Source organism: Pan paniscus, chromosome 4 (assembly GCF_029289425.2).
Source record: "Pan paniscus chromosome 4, NHGRI_mPanPan1-v2.0_pri, whole genome shotgun sequence".
Taxonomy (NCBI): Eukaryota; Metazoa; Chordata; class Mammalia; order Primates; family Hominidae; genus Pan; species Pan paniscus.
The window spans coordinates 152666975-152691042 of NC_073253.2; the positions used below are offsets into that span (position 1 = coordinate 152666975).

Here is a 24068-nt window from a genome sequence, read left to right on the forward strand (position 1 = left end):
ACTTCAACCAGGGTCTGCCCAACCAGGCTTTCTCCATTATGCTAGTGACCAACACGTGAGCATCACCCCAGAGACTGGCTGACAGCAGGGGAAGAGTGGCCTCTTAACCAGGTAGGGATGTGTGGGCGGGAAGCAATTTCATGAGCAGGCATGTTAGTAGTGAAAGCACTTGTGTTTAGATGTCTTTAGAGTCCATAGGCAACCTCATAACCATGAGAGGTTAGAAAAATATAATCAGGCTGGGTGCGGTGGCTCACGCCTGTAATCCCAACACTTCAGGAGGCTGAGGCGAATGGATCACTTGAGGTCATCTCTACTAAAAATACAAAAATTAGACAGGCATGGTGGTGGGCACCTGTAATCCCAGCTACTCAGGAGGCTGAGGCATGAGAATTGCTTGAGCCCGGGAGGCGGAGGTTGCAGTGAGCTGAGATTGCACCACTGCACCCCAGCCTGGGTGACAGAGAGAGACTCCGTCTTAAAAAAAAAAAAGTAAAATCAGAGAGCAAGAAGCCTCTCTCAGGGTTTTTGTGAAGATTAAATGAGATAATCCTTATTTGTAAACAGCATGCAGTGAGTGGCTCACGTATGTTAAATACAGCTGTTCCTCGGTATCTGCAGGCGATTGGTTCCAGGACCCCCATGGATAACAAAATCTAAGGATGGCCAAGTCCCTTATATAAAATGGTATAGTATTTGCATATAACCTACATATATCCTCCCATATACTTTAAATCATCTCCAGATTTCTATAATACCTAATACAATGTAAACGCTGTGTAAATCGTTGTTATACCGTATTTTTAAATTGTATTACTTTTTATGGTTGTACTTTTTTTTTTCAAATATTTCAACCTGTTGTTGGTTGAATCCATGAATTTGAAACCCACGGATATGGGGGACCGCCTGTACTGAGTAACTGTTACCTTCGATCATGGTTATTAATCCTCCATCTCTCTGACAGAACCTCAAAATTGAGGTAGGGATCAATGAGAGAATAAGGGTGGGATCCTTTTATGGACTGGGAAGCACTAATGAATACGAGCTGTGATATTACGCAGGGTTCTGGAATCAGAAAGCACACCCAACCTTATCCCTGGCTGTGCCTGCCTACCCAGCCCAAGAGACCTGGGGCAAGTGTCTCCCCTCTTTAAAGTATGATCCCTTGCCTTAATAAGATGAGGAGGTGAGCAGAGGCTCTCAGCTGTCTTCTATATGCAGTAGTGTAGGATGAGAAAAAACATATCAAAGAATCTCAGGATCATTCAGGCCTTTAATAAGCAGCCTGCGTCCAGGTGTAAAGACAAACAGCCCCCTCTACTGGTCATAGGAAAACATAGGCTTTGCTGTGGCTCAGGGTCCACCATGATGGCTTTATAGGCTGAACTGACCATCCTTGTGGGAACTCTTTCTGAAGTCCACGTCATGAATCCTATCTAATCTGAGCAGTAGGACATTACAACAAACACACAATAAAGAGCTGCCAAACCAGATAACATTGCAAATGACAAACAATTCATTTTTAATTAAATACTAACAAGGAAAAAAGGCACCATGGCCCATTCAAGTATTTTGCATAGATGTACAAATATTGTAAACAATTAATAGGTGGACAAGAGAGAAGAAGATCTGTTTTCCGTGAACAATCTCCCAAATAAAAAGAAAATTCACATTGCCCTGGATCCCAGACACATACAAACGCACAGTGGACGGTGTGAGAGGACGCGTTGGGGGTGACTTTGGAAATGTGGGCTTGGATTCTACAGAACCTCTCCTTCACAGGCTCCCCTCGGGAAGGGGACCTTTCCAGTTGGCGTTCCCATGGCTTTCTTGGGTGTCCAGCACAGCTGTTATACACGTGGTTAACACAATTACTGACTTTGGAACTGGTCCCCAGTTTTCAAATTGCAAGTCTTCCATACCTTCTGTCAAATAAGAATAAATTAGGAAGTAGGCAGGGAGAGACTTTATTGGAAAGGGGTATTGCAGGAGGTGGGGAGGGGCTATTGCTTCAGGGGGAAGGGACTATGGCAATACAAAAAAACACTCCAACCAGAAAATCAGCAAGTCTCAGACCTTAAGATCTGCAAGTGTCTCAGAGCTGGGGCAGAAAAGGGCTTTACTTTTATAGGGAGAAGTCAGCAAGGCTGAAAGGAATCTATGGCTAGCAGGCAGTTACAAGATTGAGCCAGGTGCCCAGGCTAAGGCTTCTAGAGACAGGGAGACAGGGCACTAAATCCCTTGAGGTTTGTTTTAGAGATGGCTCCAAGGCCCTTAAAAAAAAATTCTTGGGTTGTAAAATTGGCAGGAGGTTAATTTCACTTTCAAAAAGATTTACCTACATCCCCATCTGCACAAAGAGCTTGCTAACTCACTAACCCAAACTTGAGTTAAGCTTCCCTCCTCCCCACCAGACCCTGGACTTTGGGCCACCCTCAGCCTGAGCCAGCAAACAGCCCCTCCCCTGGAAAAAAAAAAAAAAAAAAAAAGGCTGGGCACAAAGTCATTCCCTGAACGTGGTTCTTTCTAGCTATGTTTACTTCTTCCAATAAAAGAAAAGTCCTTTTCTGCCTGGGCTTTGAGATGCTTGCAGATCTTGCCATCGGTCGGTCTGAGCCTTTTCACTATTCCCATAAGGCCCCTTCCTCTCCCTTTTGCAATATTCCCTTTCCCCTTCTGCAATCATGCTTTGGAATAAGGTCTCTCCTTCCCTAAGCCCAGATTTATTTGTATTTGACACCTCAAAACAGCATACTGGGCACTGGAAAGAAAAGGGGATGCATAATGGCCAGTCTTCCTCCTGGGCAGCCTCCCTGAACAAAGCCAGGAGTGAAGCATTAGTAGAACTGGTTGCCAAAAGTCTATCAAATTCCAAAACATTCCACCATCTTCCAGTTCACAGTACAACTTTATGGGATGGAGGTGATATGAAAATAATAAAACAAAACAAAACAAAAAGCAAGAAAACAACAACCCAGGTCTCTTTCTGGTGTGGTTCCAGGGAGGGTGGACTGCAGGTTCAGATGGCTCATGCAGTCACTATGGCTGTGGCGCTGTCACTTCAGAGCTATCTACCTCCTGATGTGAGGGAGAAAGGCTGGAGAAGCCACAGGAAGCTCTGTGAGGCATGGGGTTGGGTTTTGAGGATGTTGCTTGTTTGTTTTGCAGAGGGGTGAAAGGGGATGTTTTCACCTTTACTTTCCAGGAACCAAGCCTTGAGGCAGAGGGTAGCACATTTAAATAAAAGGTTGGGCCACAGGAAAGGTGGGGAATGGATCTCCACAGCAAGGATGACCCACAGCAAGGATGACCCACGGCAAGGACATGGGGAACCTGTATCACAGCCACCCTGAGGGAAGAGAAACTCATTTTCCTGAGATCTTTCTAAACCCAACCCAGGCTTTTCTCCCAGGGGTACATCCCGTATTTTCCACTTATTTCCAAACCCAAGAACATCCAAGAAGCACCTATTGTGTGCAGAGAACTATAAGGAGGCCCTGGGGTGGTGAATCAGAAGCTCAGCCTCAGCCTTGCAGTGAGGTTTTCAAGAGCGAACAATTGCTCATGGCAGGATGGGAGGAGGCCCCAGGAAAGCCTCAGAGGAGTGAGAGTCAGGCCAGCTCCTGTCCGGAGAGCCACCCAGCACCTTTGTGGAGTGGGAGTCTATCTCCCAGAAAACATCTCCAGGTGCTTTGCAAAAACCGTCCTATCTAGCAAAGCACCACATGGCCATCCTTCCCTGCTGCAGGGAAGACAGGAGCCACCGCAGACCCCCTCACCTGCTCAGAGCTCTCTTTCTGTGAGGGTCAGGTAAGGGCAGTGACCAGAGAGAGAACAAAAGGAAGTGAATGACAAAAAGCTGGGTTGAGGAAGAGGCTCCCAGCTCTGACTGTTCCAGTGCAGCTGTTGCTGGCTGCCTTCTCCAGTGATCTCGGGCAGCTCCTAGAAATGGGTCTGTTCTCTGCTCAGAGGGCAACGGTCCAGCCCGAGGTCAATGACCAGCCACTAGGGCAGGCTGGCTCCCTCGTGTGTACTTTGTAAATAGCTGGGCTCCCTAAGGGGGGACCTCACCTAGATTTAGCTCAGAGTAAGGAGGAAGACCCCCACCCTGCTGAGGTCACAAAACACAATGAAAAATAAACATATGACCCCAGTGGGCATGCCCCAAGTCTACTCTGGTCACACTCCTGAGAGCCAGTGAGGGAAATCCAGTGGCCGACTGTGAGAGAGGACTCTGACTTGTAGGTCACAAGCACCTGGTCACCCGAAGGTCAGGACTGCTGAGGGTTTGCTCACCAAAGCACCACACATTAGAGGGAGAATGAGAGGGGAAGGAAGAGAGAAAAGCGTGGGGCACCAGGAAAGTGCGGCAGAGAAAACAAAGAGCAACTAAAAATTATCCAGAGTCAGGAGTCGCAACCTTTGGCATCACAGCTCAGAGGAAGCCCAAGCCTGGTGCTCCTCCTGCTGTCTACACTGCCTACGAATAGTACCTGTCTGAGTCAGAGTGACCCGTGTGAATACAGGGATGCAGGGGTTTGGGGAGAGGTGGGAGGGGACGTGGCTTGTCACATGCAGCCATACAGCCAGAAGCCGTTCCCTCAACCAAGCCCTGGGCAGGGCCACAGCAGTGGCTGGCTTGACCCTTCCTTAATCCCTAAAAGCTAAAAGGGGTGGGTAAGTACCAGCCTCCATCCAGCCCGGGACCTCTGAGGAGAGCAGAAGCAATGGGAAGCTCTCTTGCGTGCCCTGCACCCCAGGAGTGAATGGATGGCTTCTGCAAGCGAAGTGCTGGCCTGAGGGGCTTGCTGGCCTTGAGCATCTCCATCAGCACTTCGGGGCTAGGAGTCTGGAGGAGAAGCTGCCAGTCACCCTCCTCATACTCTCCCCTCCCTACCTGGGGCTGTATATTGCACAAAACAACACCTAGAGGCCATCAGATCGTAGTCCCTCTGGGCTTCCAAGGAAGCCGAGGAGGCACTGAGTCAACAGGGAGATTTTTGGAGATGTGGAGGTTCCTGGAGGAGGGTGGGAGGAGCTCAGAGGCGGCCAGACATGCTTCTTCAGGGTTCCATGGCCATGGGTCCTCTGCAGTGTCCAGAGAGCTCAAGGAAAGGGAGAAGCCCCTTGGACAGGTCTAGATTTTCGAGCTAATCATCCCTCCAGCCCTCTGTGATCTGTATTCTGGAAACTGGGAAGAAAAAGAAGGGAGGGAGAGAGACATCAGCTTGATGCTGATCAATGGGATCAAGGGGGCAGCCATCCTCCCGATTTTAGAAGGAAGGATGGACCACCCACTGAGAACAAAGGCTTCTTGTGAAGTCCATCCATGTGTCCACTCACCCAGACCATCAGCCCAGCAGGAAGGGGTGTGGTAGGTGCCCCTATCTCAAGCTGACCAGCCACCCCTCCCTCTTCCCTTCCCTGCTAAGGCAGCAGCACAGTCCATAGTTTTCTCAATGCCTCGTGGGAATACAGCATGGTCAGCCAGCTTTTTCACCTCATCCCTTTCTGACCTGACTGCCAAGACTGGCAAACTGAGACTGTCAGCCACACAGAAGAAGTACGAGGAGGGGCCAAGTGTACACAGCCTCCCGCAGGCCAGGTGGCTTCTACTAATGCACTTCCTTGCTCTCCACAACAACCTGATGGGGCTGGTACTGCTGCTCATCATAGCCTCTGTACAAATGAGGAAACAGACTCAAGAGGGACATGCTCAGGGTCCCTCCCCAGGTCAGGTGCAGGGGCAGGACTGAAGCCACCACAGCTCAGGATTCTAAGAATCACCTTTCACACGAAGCCAAAACTCCACAGTCAAGCGGGCACAAAGAAACATGAATGTTTTGCCCTTGGCTTTTGTTCTGGAAGTTCAGTCCAGACCACAAGAAGCATGAATTGCTTTGTTTTCTCAACTCTACACCTGCCCCCCTGGAGCCCTCTGGTACCAGCTTTCACCTTGAGGGCTTCCTGTGGACTCACCTTTGGGGCAAGTGCTGCCAGAGGCCGGGACTGCTGAGGGCCAGCACCAGGGGGCCGCAGTGGGGATGCACCTCCTGGCCTGGGGAGGCTCCTGCGGCCTGGCACTGGGTTTGCCGGGAGTGCCTTCTGGGGCGGCCGAGGCCTGGAGAAGTCCTGGAGAGAAAGCAATAAGCCTCACTTGAAGGCCAGAGGCCTGTTTGAAAGAAAATATCCCTGATATCTCACAGGTTAAAATCAGATAGATAAAAGTTATATACTGTATGGTCCCATTTAGAAAGAAACTGTATGTATAATGTGTTTATATTCTCAAGAGGAAGTCAGGAGAGCAAGCTGGCAGTATCTATTAAAATTACAAATAACCAGTGATGATGATCTTTTTTTCATATGTTTGTTGGCTGCATAAATGTCTTCTTTTGAGAAGTGTCTGTTCATATCTTTCACCCACTTTTTGATAGGGTTGTTTGATTTTTTCTTGTAAATCTGTTTAAGTTCTTTGTAGATTGGGGATATTAGCCCTCTGTCAGATGGATAGATTGCAAAAATCTTCTCCCATTCTGTAGGTTGCCTGTTCACTCTGATGATAGTTTCTTTTGCTGTGCAGAAGCTCTTTAGTTCAATCAGATCCCATTTGTCTATTTTGGCTTTTGTTGCCATTGCTTTTGGTGTTTTAGTCATGAAGTCTTTGCCCATGCCTATGTCCTGAATGGTATTGCCTAGGTTTTCTTCTAGGGTTTTTATGGTTTTAGGTCTTAGTTTAAGTCTTTAATCCATCTTGAGTTAATTTTTGTATAAGGTGTAAGGAAGGGATCCAGTTTCAGCTTTCTGCATATGGCTAGACAGTTTTCCCAGCACCATTATTAAATAGGGAGGATCTAGAACTAGAAATACCATTTGACCCAGCAATCCCACTACTGGATATATACCCAAAGGATTATAAATCATTCTACTATAAAGACACATGTACACATATGTTTATTGTGGCACTATTCACAACAGCAAAGACTTGGAACCAACCCAAATGCCCATCAATGATAGACTGGATCAAGAAAATGTGGCACATATACACCATGGAATACTATGCAGCCATAAAAAAGGATGAGTTCATGTCCTTTGCAGGGACATGGATGACGCTGGAAACTATCATTCTCAGCAAAATAACACAAGAACAGAAAACCAAACACCACATGTTCTCACTCATAAGTGGGAGATGAACATGAAATGAGAACACATGGACACAGGGAGGGGAACATTACACACTGGGGCCTGTTGGGTGGTGGGGGGCTAGGGGAGGGATAGCATTAGGAGAAATGCCTAATGTAGATGACGGGTTGATGGGTGCAGTAAACCACCATGGCATGTGTATACCTATGTAACAAATCTGCACATTCTGCACATGTGCCCCAGAACTTAAAGTATAATAAAAAAAAATTACAAATAACTGTTCTCTGATCTAGTAATTCTACTTCTTCTGACCTATGTTAGAGAACTATTTGCACACGTGCACAAAAATGAAACTGCAAGGTTGTTCCTTGCAGCACTGTTTGTAACAGCAAAGAAACTATAAATAAGCAAAATTTCATCAGCAGAAAAATAACTAAAATTATAAAGTGACAGATGATATAGCACTTAAAAAGAATGAAGTAGGTTGATAGGGGCTGGCGTGGGGAGATGTTCAAGAGTTGTTAGGTGGAACAAACAAGCTGTAGAGGATAGTTGACATAAAATAAGTCAGCATGCTCACCGCCTAATAGAAATGTCTGTAACAGAAAAAAGGAAGGATACAGACCAAAGAGATTACACTGGGATGGGGTGCAAAAGGGGAGGGGTGTGTTCCAGGTGAACATTCCATTTTTTTTTTTTTTTTTTTTTTTTTTGAGATGGAGTCTTGCTCTGTCCCCCAGGCTGGAGTGTAATGGCATGATCTCGGCTTACTGCAACCTCTGCCTCCGGAGTTCAAACGATTCTCTTGCCTCAGCCTCCCGAGTAGTTGGGATTACAGGCGCCCACCACCATGCCCAGCTAATTTTTGTATTTTTAGTAGAGACGGGGTTTCGCCATGTTGGTCAGGCCAGTCTCGAACTCTGACCTCAGGTGATCTGCCTGCCTTGGCCTCCCAAAGTGCTGGGATTACACGTGTGAGCCACCACGCCCAGCCCTTGAACATTCCATTTTTTTTTTTTAACAAGAGCATGTACGTGTATTGCCTGTTAAGATTAAAACAAAATTTAAACAAAGCAGCAGCTACGTTTTGTTCATGTTGGTTGTCCATGTGTGTGGCACATTTCATGGATTCTGTCCTTCCTGTGTTACTATTACCTTCATGTTCTCACCATCTCCACAAGGCTTTGCCCTGACTACCTTATTTAAAATTACGACAGCCCCCACCCTGACATTCCCTGACCTTTTTATCCTAATATACCTCTTCTTTTCTTTTCATATCACTTACTGCCTTACAACATATATAATTTATTTACTTATCCAGTTGATTTTTACTTTGTGTCTCTCCATTCCCCTCTAGAGTGGAAGCAGTGTGGGGTCCGTATCTGTTTGGTTCACTGATACATCTTTGGCTTCCAGAACAGTGCCTAGTATACAGTAGGTGCTCAACACATATTAGTTGATCCATTGTTTTTTAAGGGGCAAAGAATGACTGTCCCACCCGCAGGCCCCCAAGCTGTTGGGGTTTAAGGGGAAGCCAACTGCATAGAAGGGAGTTCCAGTGCCTGCTCTCCTTGACTTCCTTCCCTTCTCGAGAGGGTCACTACCACGTATTAAAGTGGACAAAAGGCAAGCACATAGAGAGGGCAGGAATAACACAAAGAGCCGAGATTTTCCCCAAGAAGCTTCATGGCATCAGAAACTAAAGCAAATTCTTAGGGCCAAAAAGCCATGTTCTTCAGCTCTATCTAGAAGGACAATACAACCCGCCCCCTTCACCACCGCCTTCCCCAGCTCAGAATAGCTGCCAAGTTGCAATGGTTGCTGGAAGCCAGGATAGAGACCTTCTGGGGCAGGTGACAGCTGGGTGCAGATGTCAGGTTGCAAGTGGGAAAGGCTGTGCTCCCAAGGGAGCTGTGCAAATGAGCCACTGAGGGGCTGGAGTTTGGGCAGGAGCCTCATCAGCATGTCAGCACTGGGCCTCCCAGCGCAACCAGCCACAGGCCACATCTGCGATGATCCAACTCAGCCCTACCAGGGCCCTCGCCCAGCACTGTTTTCTTTTTTCTAGAGCAGAAACAGTCCCTCAGCTACTCTGGCCCATGCTCCCTTCCACAAGGGACGGCATCTTACTCAATCAGATTACACAAGCCTGATACGGGGCGTCATCCCCTGCCAAGCAATGGATCTTCAACTCGTTATCTATTTTCTCTTCTGCACATTTCTCATCAGCTTCACTTCATCAGCCCTGCCTACTCCCTGCTCCAAGCTTTTACCATCTTTCTTCAGGACAACCTTTAAATCTTCTAACTAGGACACCCATTTGCTTCTAGAGTGACTTTCATTTTTTAAAACTATTTTAAAAATTCAAATATAATACACACAGAAAAAGGCGAACAAATCATAAATATACAACTAGATGAATTATCACAACGTGAATACACTAAGTAATCCCCATGCAGGTCAAACAGTAGATTAACAGCTTCAGAAGCATCTATGGGCCCCTTGCAGGAACTACACCTCTCTCCTGCCTAAAGATATCCCAAAGAGTGATCAATCCTTGTCAGTAGAAAATTGCATCATGTCACCACTGTCCTCTTCCTATGGAATACAGACCAAAGTCCTGACCAAGGCTATGTGGCCTGGGCATAGACGGGCTCCTCCTGGCTTTCCAGCCTCATCTCATAGCTCCTTGGGACCCAAGCACACAAACCTTTAAGTTCCTTCAATCCACAGGGCCCTCTCCCATGACAGAGCCTCCCTACTAGTGGGTCCTGGGACCAGGAAAGCTCCTTCATCACTTGCCCTCACAGTCTGGTTAAGTCCTGTTCCTCCTTCATGTCTCAGCTCAAATGTCACCACCTCAGGGAAACCTTCCTGGATTTCCCAGACTAGGTCAAATCCTCTTGTTACTCTCTTCTGAGCACCCTGAGCCTCTCCTTCACAGCACATATCACTGTTGCAGTGACACATATCCCAGAGTCACTGCCCCAGCAGAATGTGAGCTCCTGGAGGCAAAGCTGCCATCTGCCTTCCTCGTCATCGCCTGGCCCAGAGTGCAGGTGCATAAGCCGGTTTAGAATAGCAGAACTGAAGAAGTGATGAGGTTTCATCTATCACTTCTCCAGGGGGTCCATGTCCCCCAGCTAGGAGGTGGGGAATCTTTGATGGCAGACTGGAGACTGTGAGTGGCCCCAGGGCAGGAGGCTGTCTCAATCAGCTGGATGAGACCTGGGTTCAAGTCCTAGCTCCTCCACTCACAACTGTGCAATGTCGGGCAAGTCCCTTCAATCCTATGAGGACTGGCAACCTCCAAGAGAAATGAGGGCTGCAGCAACTCCCTTCTTGGAATGGCTGTGAGGAGGCAGGTGGCAGCCCAATGTCATCACAGCAGCCCCCACTCAGAGCAGCTGCCTCCCACTGTTCGCTTGTAGAGAGACACCCACCTGGGACCCGGGGCCCAGGAGAAGCTGTGCTTGGGAGCTGTGTTTTGGGGTGCCTGCCACTGGCTGGGCAGCTTCCTGCACCCGGGACTCCTGCCAGCAGTCCCAGGGGTGCAGGTGCAGGGTATGCACAGCCTCCACCACTTAACAGACAGCTGGGTCCCCGCTGTCCCTGACACTTCCTGACCTACGGCTCAGCACCTAGGGGTGACAGGGGTGAGGCTGGCCCCGTGTTCTCTGAACATGCCTCTAGTGTGGGTTTTTCAGAACAACAGTCTGAGTGGACTGCTCGCCCGACCCACTCCCTCCTCCCTCTGCTGGCACCCCTGTTCTCCTGTAACCCCAAGTCTTTACATGCCTGCTTTCTCCCTTTCTTTCATCTCTCTGTTAGGGACTGAACTGTGCACTCATCATTTAAAAAAAAAATCATATGCAGAAGCCCTAACCCTGAGTACCTCAGAATGTGACCATATTTAGAGATAAGGTCTTTAAAGAGGTGATTAGGATAGAATGAGGCCACCTAATCCAATCTGGTGTCCTCATAAGAAGAGGGGAGTTGGACAGGCAGACACCAGGGAGGCAGAAGTGCATAAGAAAGGCCTCGTGAGAACACAGCAAGAGGGCAGCCACCTGCAAGCCACAGAGAGAGGCTTCAGAAATCAACCCTTCCAGCACCTTGACCTTGGACTCCTAGCCTCTAGAACTGTGAGAAAATAAGTGTCTGTTTTGAAGCCACCCAGTGTGCAGTACTCTGCTATAGCACCCTCAGCACACGAGTACACTCTCCACCTCTCTCTCTCCACTCCTCCCCTCTCTTGCTTTTTTCCTTTCCTCTTTCCTTCTCTCTCCCTGTCAATCTTTCCTCTCTTTCTGCATGGATTTTTCCATCCTACCTCTGCCCCACATAAAAGGAAGGGGAGAGCAGCAGTTTCACAGCAGAGAAACAGAATGGATGCCCTCAGCCTTCCCAAACTGTACCACTGCCACACATCCCAAGGACCCTCCAAAGCCTGCAGCCAACCCCAGAGTCCTTAGGGTCAGAGACAGCTTGGGTTCCATGGAGCCCTCTGGATTACACCCAGAGAAAGCAGTCTCAGTTGAGGGGTCACACCCAAAACACACAGGCCAGTTCCGGAAGGCACCCCACCCGGCCGCCACCCAGGAAACACCTGTGTCTGCACTGGGGCATCTCCTGCAGAAGGTGTGGTCAGAGCCATCAGAGCACACACACGCAGTGGGAACAGGCTGCTGGGCAGGCTATGCCTCCAAGAGCACCAGGGCTGGGGGCGGAGAGTCTAGACCCCACTCTCACCTCCCAGAGGCACCTGCCCCTTGGGATGGGCAAGGCATCAGGATACATCCCTAAGACTTTCCAATCAGTAGAAGGTACCAATAGGTACAATTTGGTAGGAAGAGTACTATGATGAGAGAAGTACAGTCCCATCAACCTCAGAATTGAGAAATCAGGATAGACTTCCTGGGAGAAGCGGCATCTAGGAGCAGATCTGAGGATGAGCAGGAGGTGGCCCCACCAAGGAGAGAAGGAGCGCATCAGGCAGAACAAGCAGCATTTACAAAGACCTAGCAGGCAGACGAGCATGGGGGAACTGACAGAAGTTAATTTGGTGTGGAAGGTGGGTAGTGGCTTGTCATAAAATAGACCAACCCGGGAGAAAATGCCACATGATTTAGGAGCTTCCTAGAGAGTCTATTTCCCCACGTTCATTGCTCTAACCTGCTGTGCGCCCCCGTATTGACTGAATTGCAGAAAAGGCAGTCAGCTCATGACCCCACAAGTTTCACCTTCCCCACCTTTGCCATTACCCATTGAAAGTGGCCTTAAAAGCAATGTTCCCAGCCCAAGGTTGCTGATTATCCACTTACCTGGGAAACGATGCAATTTGGTGCGGGGGGAATTGGCCGGCTTGGAGGAGGCCTCCTGGACAACTCCGTCCTCTCTATTTGAGACCCGGGCCCTGGGGAGTTCCTAGCAGCCCTGCTCAGGTGAGCTGGCAGTGGTGCAGGTGGGGACCCGCCACGCAGATAATCTGGAGGGGGCCGGGGAGGAGGCTGGGAGGGCTTCCGCAGGATTTCCGGAGTGTTGATCACCTGTACGCACAAGTCAAGGAACACCTGAGACAAGAAATCACTCAGGGCTGGCCTTGTGTGTCTCTTTGAGATAAACCAGAGCCCAAAGGGAGAACAGACACACCAATCTATTAAACCCCTGAGGATCCCAGAAGTCAGATGCAACCTTTAAAGTCATTAGGGGATGTCAGAACCAAATAATATGTCTCTCCAGCCAATAAAAGGGCTTTTATTACCAATCCCATGGGCCCACAGAGGCTCTTAGAAAAACACAGCATGGCGGCCGGGCATGGTGGCTCATGGCTGTAATCCCAGCATTTTGGGAGGCCGAGGCAGGTGGATCACGAGGTCAGGAGATGGAGACCATCCTGGCTAACACGGTGAAACCCCGTCTCTACTAAAAATACAAAAATTAGCCAGGCATGGTGGTGGGCACCTGTAGTCCCAGCTAATCGGGAGGCTGAGGCAGGAGAATGGCGTGAACCCGGCAGGCACAGCTTGCAGTGAGCCGAGATGGCGCCACTGTACTCCAGCCTGGGCGACAGGGCGAGACTCCATCTCAAAAAGAAAAAAAGAAAAATACAGCATGGCCCTGAGGGATAAAGGAAAAGTAGCAAAGTTCAGTGGTGCAAAGCTCTTACCTTTCGCTTGCCCTGGGGGGTCTGCAGCTTGAAAGTTGGGTTGGCATGACCAGTCCCGCTGTTCTGAGAAACCCTGAAGGGACAACTAGAAACAAGAAATGGGGGAGGAAAAGAAAGGGGAAGATGTTCAGCAGGGGACAGTGCCTGAGTTCCCTTTGACCCAAGCACAGCCAGCAAGCAGCTAAATCTTTCCAGGTCTGCTCTGGAGGGAGTGGGATTGGTCTTCTCAAACCACATCTTCCTAAGTAGAAAAACGTGTGGCCAATGGAGAACTCTCAAGGAAACAGAGTTGGCCTTATACAAAGCAGAGCTCTCTCAGCACCTTCTCTTCACCCTTTTAAGACCCTTCCCCTGTGAGGAGACACAAGGGTGTCACGAGCCATCAACCAATCCCCATCAGGCATAGATCCAGAAAGACCTGGGACTTAAAATCCCCTCCAGAACAAGTGTTATTTAATAGGTGACTCAGAGACTGTACATCTTCCGTATCCAAAATAATAAATCACTTTTCAAATGGGACACCAAAAGCGAGCAGGAGTAGCTATTCTTATACCAGATGAAACAAACTTTAAAGCAACAGTGGTTAAAAAGACAAAGAGGGGGCTGGGCATGGTGGCTCATGCTTGTAATCCCAGCATTTTGGGAGGCCAAAGTGGGCAGATCACCTGAGGTCAAGAGTTCGAGACCAGCCTGGCCAACATGGTGAAACCCCGTCTCTACTAAAAATACAGAAAATTAGCTGGGTATGGTGGCATGCACCTGTAGCCCCAGCTACTCAGGAGGCTGAGGCAGGAGAATCGCTTGAACTCAGGAGGCGGAAGCTGCAGTGAGCCAAGATTGCACCACTGCATTCCAGCCTGGGCAACAAGAGCGAAACTCCATCTCAAAAATAAATAAAATAAAATGGGGAATAAATCAACTAGACAAAGGATGGCAAATAGATTTTATTTTATGTTTCAACTTGATTTGGTTGGGGATATTCTGCTGAGAAGAACTCAGGAGTGATGACCAGAATCAGTAGAGTACTTACAATAAGATCAACTAGTAATGCCTGTCACAGTCATAGCAGGGGAGTGGGCAGCATGTACCTTGCACTTGTCTTCCCTGAATTAGACCCACTATCGCCAACACTTTTGCTAAGTACCATTTATGGAGACCTTTGTGACCCATAAATTGACCCTGAGTCCTCCATTGAACCCTGTCATACCTGAACTGTTGCCTCAGCTTGGAAGGGAGAGCTGAGGGCTTGAGTTGGCCTAGTTTGTTGTTCTGTCTGCAGCAGTAGTACATCAGCGTGAGGACCGCCAGCACCAAGATGGCCACCAACACTCCAGCTACCACAGGACCCACACCTTCCAGAAACAGAACCCAAGTGGGAGATTTAGAAGCTGTCTGGGCTACAGCAGATTTCAAAATAGGTATTCGTGCTTCTTCTTCAGGCATTTGATTTGCATTTAATTTGTATTACTTATTTTAACTTACAAATTATAATTAAAAACACACATTATGGGCCGGGCACAGTGGCTCATGACTGTAATCCCAACACTTTGGGAGGCCGCGGTCAGCAGATCACAAGGTCAAGAGATCAAGACCATCCTGACCAACATGGTGAAACCTCGTCTCTACTAAAAACACAAAAATTAGCTAGGTGTGGTGACACACGCCTGTAGTCTCAGCTACTCAGGAGGCTGAGGCAGGAGAATCACTTGAACCCGGGAGGCGGAGGTTGCAGTAAGTCGAGATCACACCACTGCACTCCAGCCTGGGTGACAGAGCAAGACTCTGTCTCAAAAAAAAAAAAAAAAACAAAGAAACAAAAAGACTCAGACAGATTTAAGACTAGACATCTCACCCATAATCCATAACTTAACATTTGGTTTCATCAAAACTACCCCAATATTCTCTCAAGTGGTTAATGTAAATATAGAGAATGTATTTGTACTAACAAAACACTACTTTTTATCAGTTTTACATATTGGGGTTTCTTCCTTGAAAGATTTTGGTGCTTTTTTTTTAAAGTTATTTGCTATTTTTTTTAAAAAAAAAAACTTTAGAAATCATAGTGCTAGAATCCTTGAGAGATCCACTAAAATACTATAAAATTTTCTGAGTGTCTGGTTCTCCATTTTAACTTGTGTCCATCAGAGGAAATCTAAACCACCATAATGTGTCCCAGGTTCATGATTATTTTTAAGTGCCCAAAGAGAAATAGTCACCGTGTCCCCTAAAAAGAATGGGAACATTCAATGACCTACAGTCTCTCTTACTCTCACTCTACTAAGCGGGCTCCCCCTCCTCAGTAGAAAGGATGGGAGAAGAGAGACTGAACCGTGTCCCCACACCACACTATGAGCAGTCGCTCCTCTCTCTTGGTCTCTCTTTATCCTGATTTCCTCTCTACAAAATCAGGACAATGAAGCTGACTCAATGTGGATGCTCTGCAACATGCCACCTGCCCCTGATGCCCGCTCTTCTCACAAAAGTGGGCAGTGGCCCCAGCAGGCTGGCACTCACTCTCAGGGGGCATAGGCCCACTGTCGATACTGCCCCCGTGGCCCGGTGTGTTGCAGAAGGGAGGGGCCCAGCCCGGCAGGCAGTGGCAGTTCTGGTTGTTGTTACAGACCTGGAGCGAAGAAAGGGCAGAGGCATCAGCACCCCAGCGAGCATCAGCCACCCACAGGGCCTGCCCTCATGACGTCCCCATGACACAGAGAAGCCAGAACCCAGCACGCACCCCATGGCCATTGCACTTCTTCCCACAGCCTTCAGTTTCAAAGAAGGAGGTGTTCCTGCACTGCCCCTCGAAGCAAATCTGCACGGAGAGAAAACAGAACGATCAGTGCAGTGGGAGGGATGCTGGTTGGGAGTTAGGAGGCAAGATTTTGCACTTGGAACATATGAGGACCCATGGCCCGGCCTGGTGGCTCACGCCTGTAATCCCAGCACTTGGGGAGGCTGAGATGGGCGGATCACCAGAGGTCAGGAGTTCAAGACCAGCCTGGCCAACATGGTGAAACTCCGTCTCTACGAAAAATACAAAAATTAGCTGGGCCTGGTGGCCTGTGTCTGTAATCCCAGCTACTCGGGAAGCTGAGGCAGGAGAATTGCTTGAGCCTGGGAGACAGCGGTTGCAGTGAGCCGAGACTGTACCACTGCATTCCAGCCTGGGTGACAGAGCAAGACTCCATCTTAAAAGAAAAAAAGTATGAGGGCCCAAATAGGCAGCACACTTCAGGTTACTATCAAAGTGAAAAATGGAAAACAGCCCACAACGCTAAGGACAGGACAACAGCCAACTAAATTCTGCTATTACTTTTGTGATTAGGGAGAAAACGACAAATATATTGTTAAAGTATCATATTTAACAATACAATATTATTTATGTGTTATCACATTAAAGGACTATTAGGTTGATTATGTTAATTACTTGTCATTAATATGTATCAATTTTAACATTATATTTAAAAATAATGATGGTGACAGTATTCTGTGCCAGGTGCTATGCTAAATGCTTCATGTTTTCCATAGTTTCATTATCAGAATCGACTCTGGAGGATAGAGTCTGTGCTATTATTTTGCTCAGGCTTCCCTAACTCCTAGTCCATTTTTAATTCCTATGATAATTAGCGATGAGGATGAAAGTGGCACTAGCTAGGCCACCTAAGTGCTTTACCGGGATGATTTTCTTTAATCCTTCCGACAATTCTCTGGGGTGGCTGCCTGCTGTCACTATACACGCTTCATGAAGGGAGCCACCGAGGCTCAGAGGTTGGCGAGGTGGCATCTGAGCCCAGGCATCCTTCCCTCAGACCTCACTTCTCAATCACTCTGCTCTGAAGCTGGCTCCTAGGTGAGCGGGGGAGGGGACTCACATGGTTGTAGCCACACTTGGTTCCAGTCATCACCAGCCCTGGGTCCAGCATGTCACCCTCCTCCTCAGGACCTCGGTAGACGTGGGTGCCCCGGCACTGGATCTGCCTCCCATTCATGATGATAGTGGTGTCAATGGGCACCGCGTTGGACTCCAGGGGCCGGGCCTCAGAGCTCTGACACTGGATCTTCCCACACTTCGCATCTCTGGGCACAAGAGACAGAGAGGGAAGGAAGCGGAATCAGAGGCAGAGGAAGAGTTGGGGCACCAGAGAGCTTCAGTCTTTCTTGATCAAGACAGCAGGCTTGCGTGGGGTGGGGCAAAGTTTTAGGGCAGTCATGTGCTTTGGAACCCACCAGGAGAGATTCCATGTGGACTGACACCAAGGGAAGAGAACAGGCTCCTTGACCCTGAGCAAATCTAGACCAGAGAACTGGCCTCGAAAAGTCCTTAACTCCAAGAATAGCCACCTGAGCTGAGCAATCTTTCCCTTTTTGCTCCTTATACCGCCATCAACCCAGGAGTTCCAGCTAGAAATCTGGGGTCATCTCCAACTCCCCATTCTCCCTCACTCCTGGGCTCAAGCCATTTTCAAACCCTATCAATCTTCCCTCCTTAATTATCTATCTTATTATCTATCTACCTTAATTCACACTGCCCCACCCCCCTTACCTGGTCTGCAGAAGATTGATTTCCCTGCCTCCAGTCTGCCCCATAGGAGTCTAATTTTCACACTGCTCTCAAGCTAAAATCCAAACTCCCCTAGCCATGCATTTGAGGCTTTTCATGATCTGGTCCATGCTAAACTATCCAGGCTAATTTCTCAGCAGACCTTCTCCTTTGCACCCCAAAATTATACTTTAACTGTATCAAACTGTTCTCAGTTCTTTCAACTACCAGTTTTTCTCTATTCATCTCTCTTCCTGGATTACTCTCCTATGCACCAGCACCACTCTCCACCCTGTTCACCGAGGTAACTGCTCCAGATCTCAGTGTAGGTATAACTTCCTTTGGGAAACCACTCTGACACACTAAGATGGGTTGGATGGCTCTCTCCACATTGCCATTGTCATACTATATTGTTAATTAGAAGTTCCATGCACTCAGCACAATATCTTGCACATGGTAAATCTTCAATAGATAGTAGATAGACAGTAAATCTTCAACAGACAGTAGATGGATAGATGGACAGACAGATGGATGGATGGATGGATGAGTGGGTGAGTGGGTGGTGGAGGATGGATAGATGGATGGATGGATGGATGGGTAGACAGATGAGTGGATGGTTGGTTGGAATGAATGATGAAAAAATGAATGAATGAGTGAATTAATGAATGAGGAGCTATTCAAATTAGGGCATGATTAGAATTTGGCAGAAATGACCCAAAAGGGCTGATTCCCTGCCCTACTGTAAGATGGTCCCCAAAGGAAACCCAATCAGCTTTCTAGGAAGCACTGCCACCCACACCCTCCTCTGACTTCCTTAGAGCTGAAAAGTGCGTTGTCAAACAGGGGGCCGAGTATAGATGACTGACTTCAACTGATTGACGTAAAGGTGCAGCTCTGGGGCCAGTCACACTGCTGAGCTGGGCAGCAGTGAGGACAGAGCAGAAACTGCTTGTTCATCCTCATTTCATGAGGCCTGCCCTTTGGTCATCACCTCATGTTGCACTTCCTGTGTTCACCATTCATGTCCTTTCCACAGTTTCCAAAGGTGTCTCCTGCCACATTCACCTTCTCGAAGCAGAGGTCAGGGGCAGGTCGGGCTCCTGGGTGGGCAAGCAACATCTATCAGTATACTCATCTGTCAGAAGCCCCCAAGGGCAAAGGTATCTTTGGTAAAGTAATGAAGGTTAAGAATATTTTCTGGGAGGGAATACTCAGCCTCTTCTTCCTGTTCCCTCCAGGTTACTCCATCCCCATATTCTCAACAAGATCTACTCAGAGAATAATGTTTTATATAAATCCTTTTTTTTTTTCTTTCAGATGGATTCTCGCTCTGTCACCCAAGCTGTAATACAGTGGCACAATCACGGCTCATTGCATCCTCCGCCTCTTGGGTTCAAGCAATTCTCTACCTCAGCCTCCCGAGTAGCTGGGATGACAAGCACCCACCACCATGACTGGCTAATTTTTGTATTTATTTATTTATTTATTTATTTTGTAGAAATGGGGTTTCACCATCTTGGCCAGGCTGGTCTTGAAGTCCTGACCTCATGATCCCCCCACCTCGGCCTCCCAAAGTGCTGGGATTACAGGCGTGAGCCACCACACCTGGCCTGTTTTATGTAAATTCTTCCTACCTTATTGAGGATTTATATTTGTGTGTGGGGAGGGTTGCATGCTAAGCCTGCTCTCTAATGAAGAAGCCATGTTCCGATTCAAGATTTTAAAAAATAGGTCATACATGCATAATATTTTAAAGATATAAGTATGTCTTGGAAAATTTTTCTTGTAGTCATCCAGTTCCTACTTCTCTACATCCTGGAGGAATAGCACTTATTAACAGTATATTTTCTAAAGATACTTATATCTCTAATTTCTATATCTCCTAGGTATAATTCTGTGTGTATCTTCTAGAGATAATCTATCTAATAAAGAATGGAAGCATATTCTTTTTTTTTTTTTTTTGAGACAGAGTCTTGCTCTGTCACCCAGGCTGGAATGCAGTGGCACAATCTCAGCTCACTGCAACCTCTGCCTCCCGGTTTCAAGAGATTCTCCTGTCTTAGCCTCTCGAGTAGCTGGGATTACAGGCGTCCACCACCACGCCTGGCTAATTTTTGTATTTTTAGCAGTTACAGGGTTTCACCATGTTGGCCAGGCTGGTCTTGAACTCCTGACCTCAGGTGATCCACCTGCCTCGGCCTCCCAAAGTACTGGGATTACAGGCATGAGCCACTGTGCCCAGTCTTTTTTTTTTTTTTTTTTTTTTTTGAGATGGCACATCCCTCTGTCGCTTGGGCTGGAGTCCTAGAGTGGAGTGGCTCACTGCAGCCTCAAACTCCTGGGCTCAAGCCATCCCCCCACCTCAGCCTCCTGAGTAGCTAGGATTACAGGTGCAAGCCACCATATCAGCCTCCTGAGTAGCTAGGATTACAGGTGCAAGCCACCAAATCTGGCTTGAAAGCATATTTTATTCGCTGTTCTACACCTTGCATTTTTCACTTAATTTTTTGTGGAAGATGATTTTATTCAGTAAATATAGGGCTGCCTCCTTATTTAGCCATAAAGCATTGCATTATATGAATGTACCAGAATTAATTTAATTGGTCCCTACTGAAGGACATACAGGTTGTTGTTGCTATGGCTAACAATGGTGCAGTAAACATCATAGTAAATATATCCTCACATACATGTGCAAGTGTTAGCTGCATTTCTAAGTATATCTCCAAATTGCTTTCCATAGTGGTTATATCTACCTGTTTCTTCACACCCTCCACAACACTATATCATTATTATTGTTGTTATATTATTATTATCTTAACTTTCAGTCTTTGCAATCTGATATATGAAAAATCTCACCTCATCATAATTATACTTTGCTTTCCCTTAATATGACTGAGGTTAAACGTCTTTTCATAGCTTAAGGGCCATTTGCATTTGCTTCTCTGTCTCTATCCTCTGCTCATTTTTCTTTTGGATTACTCTTATTCAATTGTCCACTCTGAGAAATAAAAGCATCAAGGGACTGGGAAGGAACACTGTCCTCTGGTTCTCCCTGAATATCTACCCTGAGTCAAGGGGATGAAAGAGGTAGTATCTAGAGGTGCCATTTGAAGCCAAGATTCCAAACTACCCTGAGGGCCAGGGGAGGCTGGCTGGGAAGTGGTGGGCTGGGGAGAGCCGTGCTCCCCAGGAGAGCCTTACCGGGTCCCCACAGCTGCTGGCACTGCTCCTGGTAGGTGAGGCACATGCCGTTGTAGCAGTAGGCCTGGCCGCCCTCACAGGGGGTACCATCCATCTGGTAGAAGTTGGTAGGGCAGTGGGGAGACTTGCCCGTACAGAACTCTGGGAGGTCACACTGCCTGGCCTGCTCGCGGCACAGGGTCCCAGGAGCCAACAGCTGAGCCAAGGAATGAGAGGAAAACACAGTCAATCTCCTCCCCACCCTCAACCCTGTTGCCCAAGGGCTCATAAGGATCACTCTCATAGAACAGAATTTTCCATTACCATGATTTCACAGCACTTTTTACATGACCTCATTAGCCCAAACCACCTTCAGCCTTCTCATGTGAATACTGACAGAATTTCAAGCTGTTTTCACAAATGCTAACTCACTTTCTCTTCATAGAAGTCTTAAGAAAGAGGCAAGAAATAATACCTATACAACAATTTACAGTTTCCTACATGCTTTAGTAATAGCAGCTACTTTTATGCAGCTCCCACTTAAGTGTCCAGTACAAATATGACTTCACTTAGTTTTCATGACAGTCCTGTGTGATATAATTATCCCTTCTGCAGATGATAAAATCTGTAGGCTTAAAGAGGTTAGACGATGCATCCAAAGACTCATAGTAAGTGGCAGGGGAGCCAGGCCCACTAATACACACACACACACACACACACACACACACAAAACTAGCATTCACATAACATCTGTGAGTTTACAAAGCACCTCAGCAATAATATATCCCCACTATGGGGCCAGGCACTGGGCTGAGTGTGTGACATACATGTATCTCGTGGGATCCTCACAGCTTCCATGGGATAGATACTGCTATTTGTCCCACTTTGCAGATCAATAAGTTGATCAACAGCACACCTGGGGCAAAGGGCGAAGAGTCTTACAGCCTCCCTGGGTAGTCGGTGTTACTAATACTCTTTCCATTTTACAGATAAAGAACCTAGGCTCAGAGAGTTAATAGGTTGCCCCAAATCACACAACCAGGGTTTGAAGTCAGTCTTGGACACCAGGGAATCCTTTCTGAGGCTCAAATGGAAATTCTTGTGTGGAGTGAAGGGGTCCACTCCATGCTTATGCTTAGGCCTTGGGCCAAGACTGGAAGAACTTGACCCAGCACAGCCTCCCAGGGGGACGCACAGCCAAACCGATACCGTGCACATTCCGAGAGCCAGGCAAGGAAACCAGTGACTGAGAACAGACCCCCTCCCCTGCTCCTGGGCCACTCCTCCCACCCACAGGGTCATTCCAGGAGAAGGCAGACAGGCTTCTCCACCGGCCACTCTCAGGCCGAGACTGGGCCAGCTGAGCAGCTTGCTGAGAGTGGATGCCCAGTTCCAAGTGTGGGCATGGGTGGTACATGCAGGAGGAGGCTGCAGGACACACCTCTGCCATCCAGAGGCAGGTGGAGGCAAAGAGGACCTGCCCCACAGCCAGCCTGCCTGGGCACTCATCCCAGCTCCTTAATCGGCAGCGGGGCCTTGGGCACCTGCTGTGTAACCTGTGTGTGCTCACTCACCCACAACTCAGGATAATAACCCACTCATGGGTGATTAAACGTGAGTTAGAACTAAGTATGTGAATGGTATCTGGCCCCTAACGAGCACTCAGCAAGTGCTAGGCAGAAGCCCAGGCCCACAGTTCCTGCCTAAAATGATGGGGCCAGATGGGGTTCAGGCTTTTCAGATTTAGAAAGCAGATATTGTAATACATAGGTCCATATGTACATGTGTGTACATATATAATTACACATGTGTGTATATATATATATGGATATGGATAATTACATATGTCCGCATATATAACTACATATGTATGTTACATAACCCCCCAGCAAGGCTGGGGATAACACCTTCTGATCAAACATATTAATATTTCTGTAATGCAATATAAATATTCACTTTAGGAGTGATTTTTTTTTAAAAAGACTATAATTCATCTCATGTCAATTCAGGTCAAGTTTTGCCACCAAATGTGTTTACATTTTTTTTCAGCTTTTAGAACTCCCTTAATTTCAGAATTGTGGAAGAGAGATTGTGGTTCTACGGTAACACTAGCAGCAACAGACAATTTATCTCTCACATCAATATTAGGAATGTGGGCGCCAGAGTCAGGGAAAGCTGGATTCAGTCCCTTCCTGACTGCCTGATTCCAGATAAACCTCTTATCCCCTATAAGCTCTAGTTTCCACATCTTAAAATAAGGATAGTCACATATATTTTATGGGGTTTTTGTGAGGAGGGAATGAGATAACGTACATAAAATTCCCAGCACAGTGCCTGGCATCTACTAACAGGTCCATTAATGTCAATACAAATTATGATAATTATTATTGTTTATGAGCTCAATAAAATCAAGCCCACTCTCTCTGGATACTTCTTTAAAAAAGAAAAAAAAAAAAGTACCATTTCCAAAGAAGCGCCACCCTCCTCTGGGATGATCTGAATTCAGTGAGGCCCAGTATAGGAATAGTAAATTTTATTCAAGGCACCTTTCCTGCTCTGTGTTTCTGAAACTCTGTTGCCATCACACCCCCAGGATGGAGGCAAATCCCCAGCCATCCACCCCAGCAGAGCAGTCCTGTGGTCCCACTGTCAGGCCAGGGCCCAAGGCGTGGAGAAAAGGGCCACTTACCTTACACTGGTGGCAGCAGGAGCCATGAGCACACTCCGCCCCCGGCCTCAGGGTACAATTAGAGGCATTGCAGCAGGGGTTGTTACATTCCTGGGGAGGCAGTGGGGTGGGTGTGAGTGGGGGAGGGCCTTCACCACCCCCAACATTTTCCCAACCCTTGCCCACACACCCCTGGAACCCCAGCTCTCTAGCAACTCCCTTTTTTTTTTTTTTTTTTTTGAGAGGGAGTCTCGCTCTGTCACCCAGACTGGAGTGCAGTGATGCAATATCTCGGGTCACTGCAACCTCTGCTTCCTGGGTTCAAGCGATTCTCCCGCCTCAGCCTCCGAAGTAACTCAGACCACAGGCAC

General features: G+C 47.6%; 1 protein-coding gene across 5 annotated transcripts in view; it reads right to left on the minus strand.

Annotated features, from left to right (window-relative positions):
* ADAM19 (ADAM metallopeptidase domain 19) overlaps positions 1-24068 on the minus strand; it is a 133429-nt gene that overhangs the window by 33034 nt on the left and 76327 nt on the right. For 2 of the 5 annotated variants that reach the window (XR_008625463.2, XM_055112831.2), the window contains exons 13-22: positions 23719-23808; positions 21051-21246; positions 18841-18949; positions 17182-17386; positions 16044-16121; positions 15824-15932; positions 14517-14661; positions 13310-13394; positions 12465-12689; positions 5980-6132 (exon numbers count right to left, since the gene is read on the minus strand). Coding sequence is in view for 4 of the 5 variants with exons in the window: in XM_055112831.2 (XP_054968806.1) it covers positions 5980-6132; positions 12465-12689; positions 13310-13394; positions 14517-14661; positions 15824-15932; positions 16044-16121; positions 17182-17386; positions 18841-18949; positions 21051-21246; positions 23719-23808 (1395 nt within the window). In the remaining variant the exon portion in view is untranslated. Of the gene's footprint in view, positions 1-1493; positions 5192-5303; positions 6133-12464; positions 12690-13309; positions 13395-14516; positions 14662-15823; positions 15933-16043; positions 16122-17181; positions 17387-18840; positions 18950-21050; positions 21247-23718; positions 23809-24068 lie in introns of those variants that run through there. The other 3 variants (XM_003818989.4, XM_008972401.4, XM_063604284.1) reach the window with 3 other exon arrangements.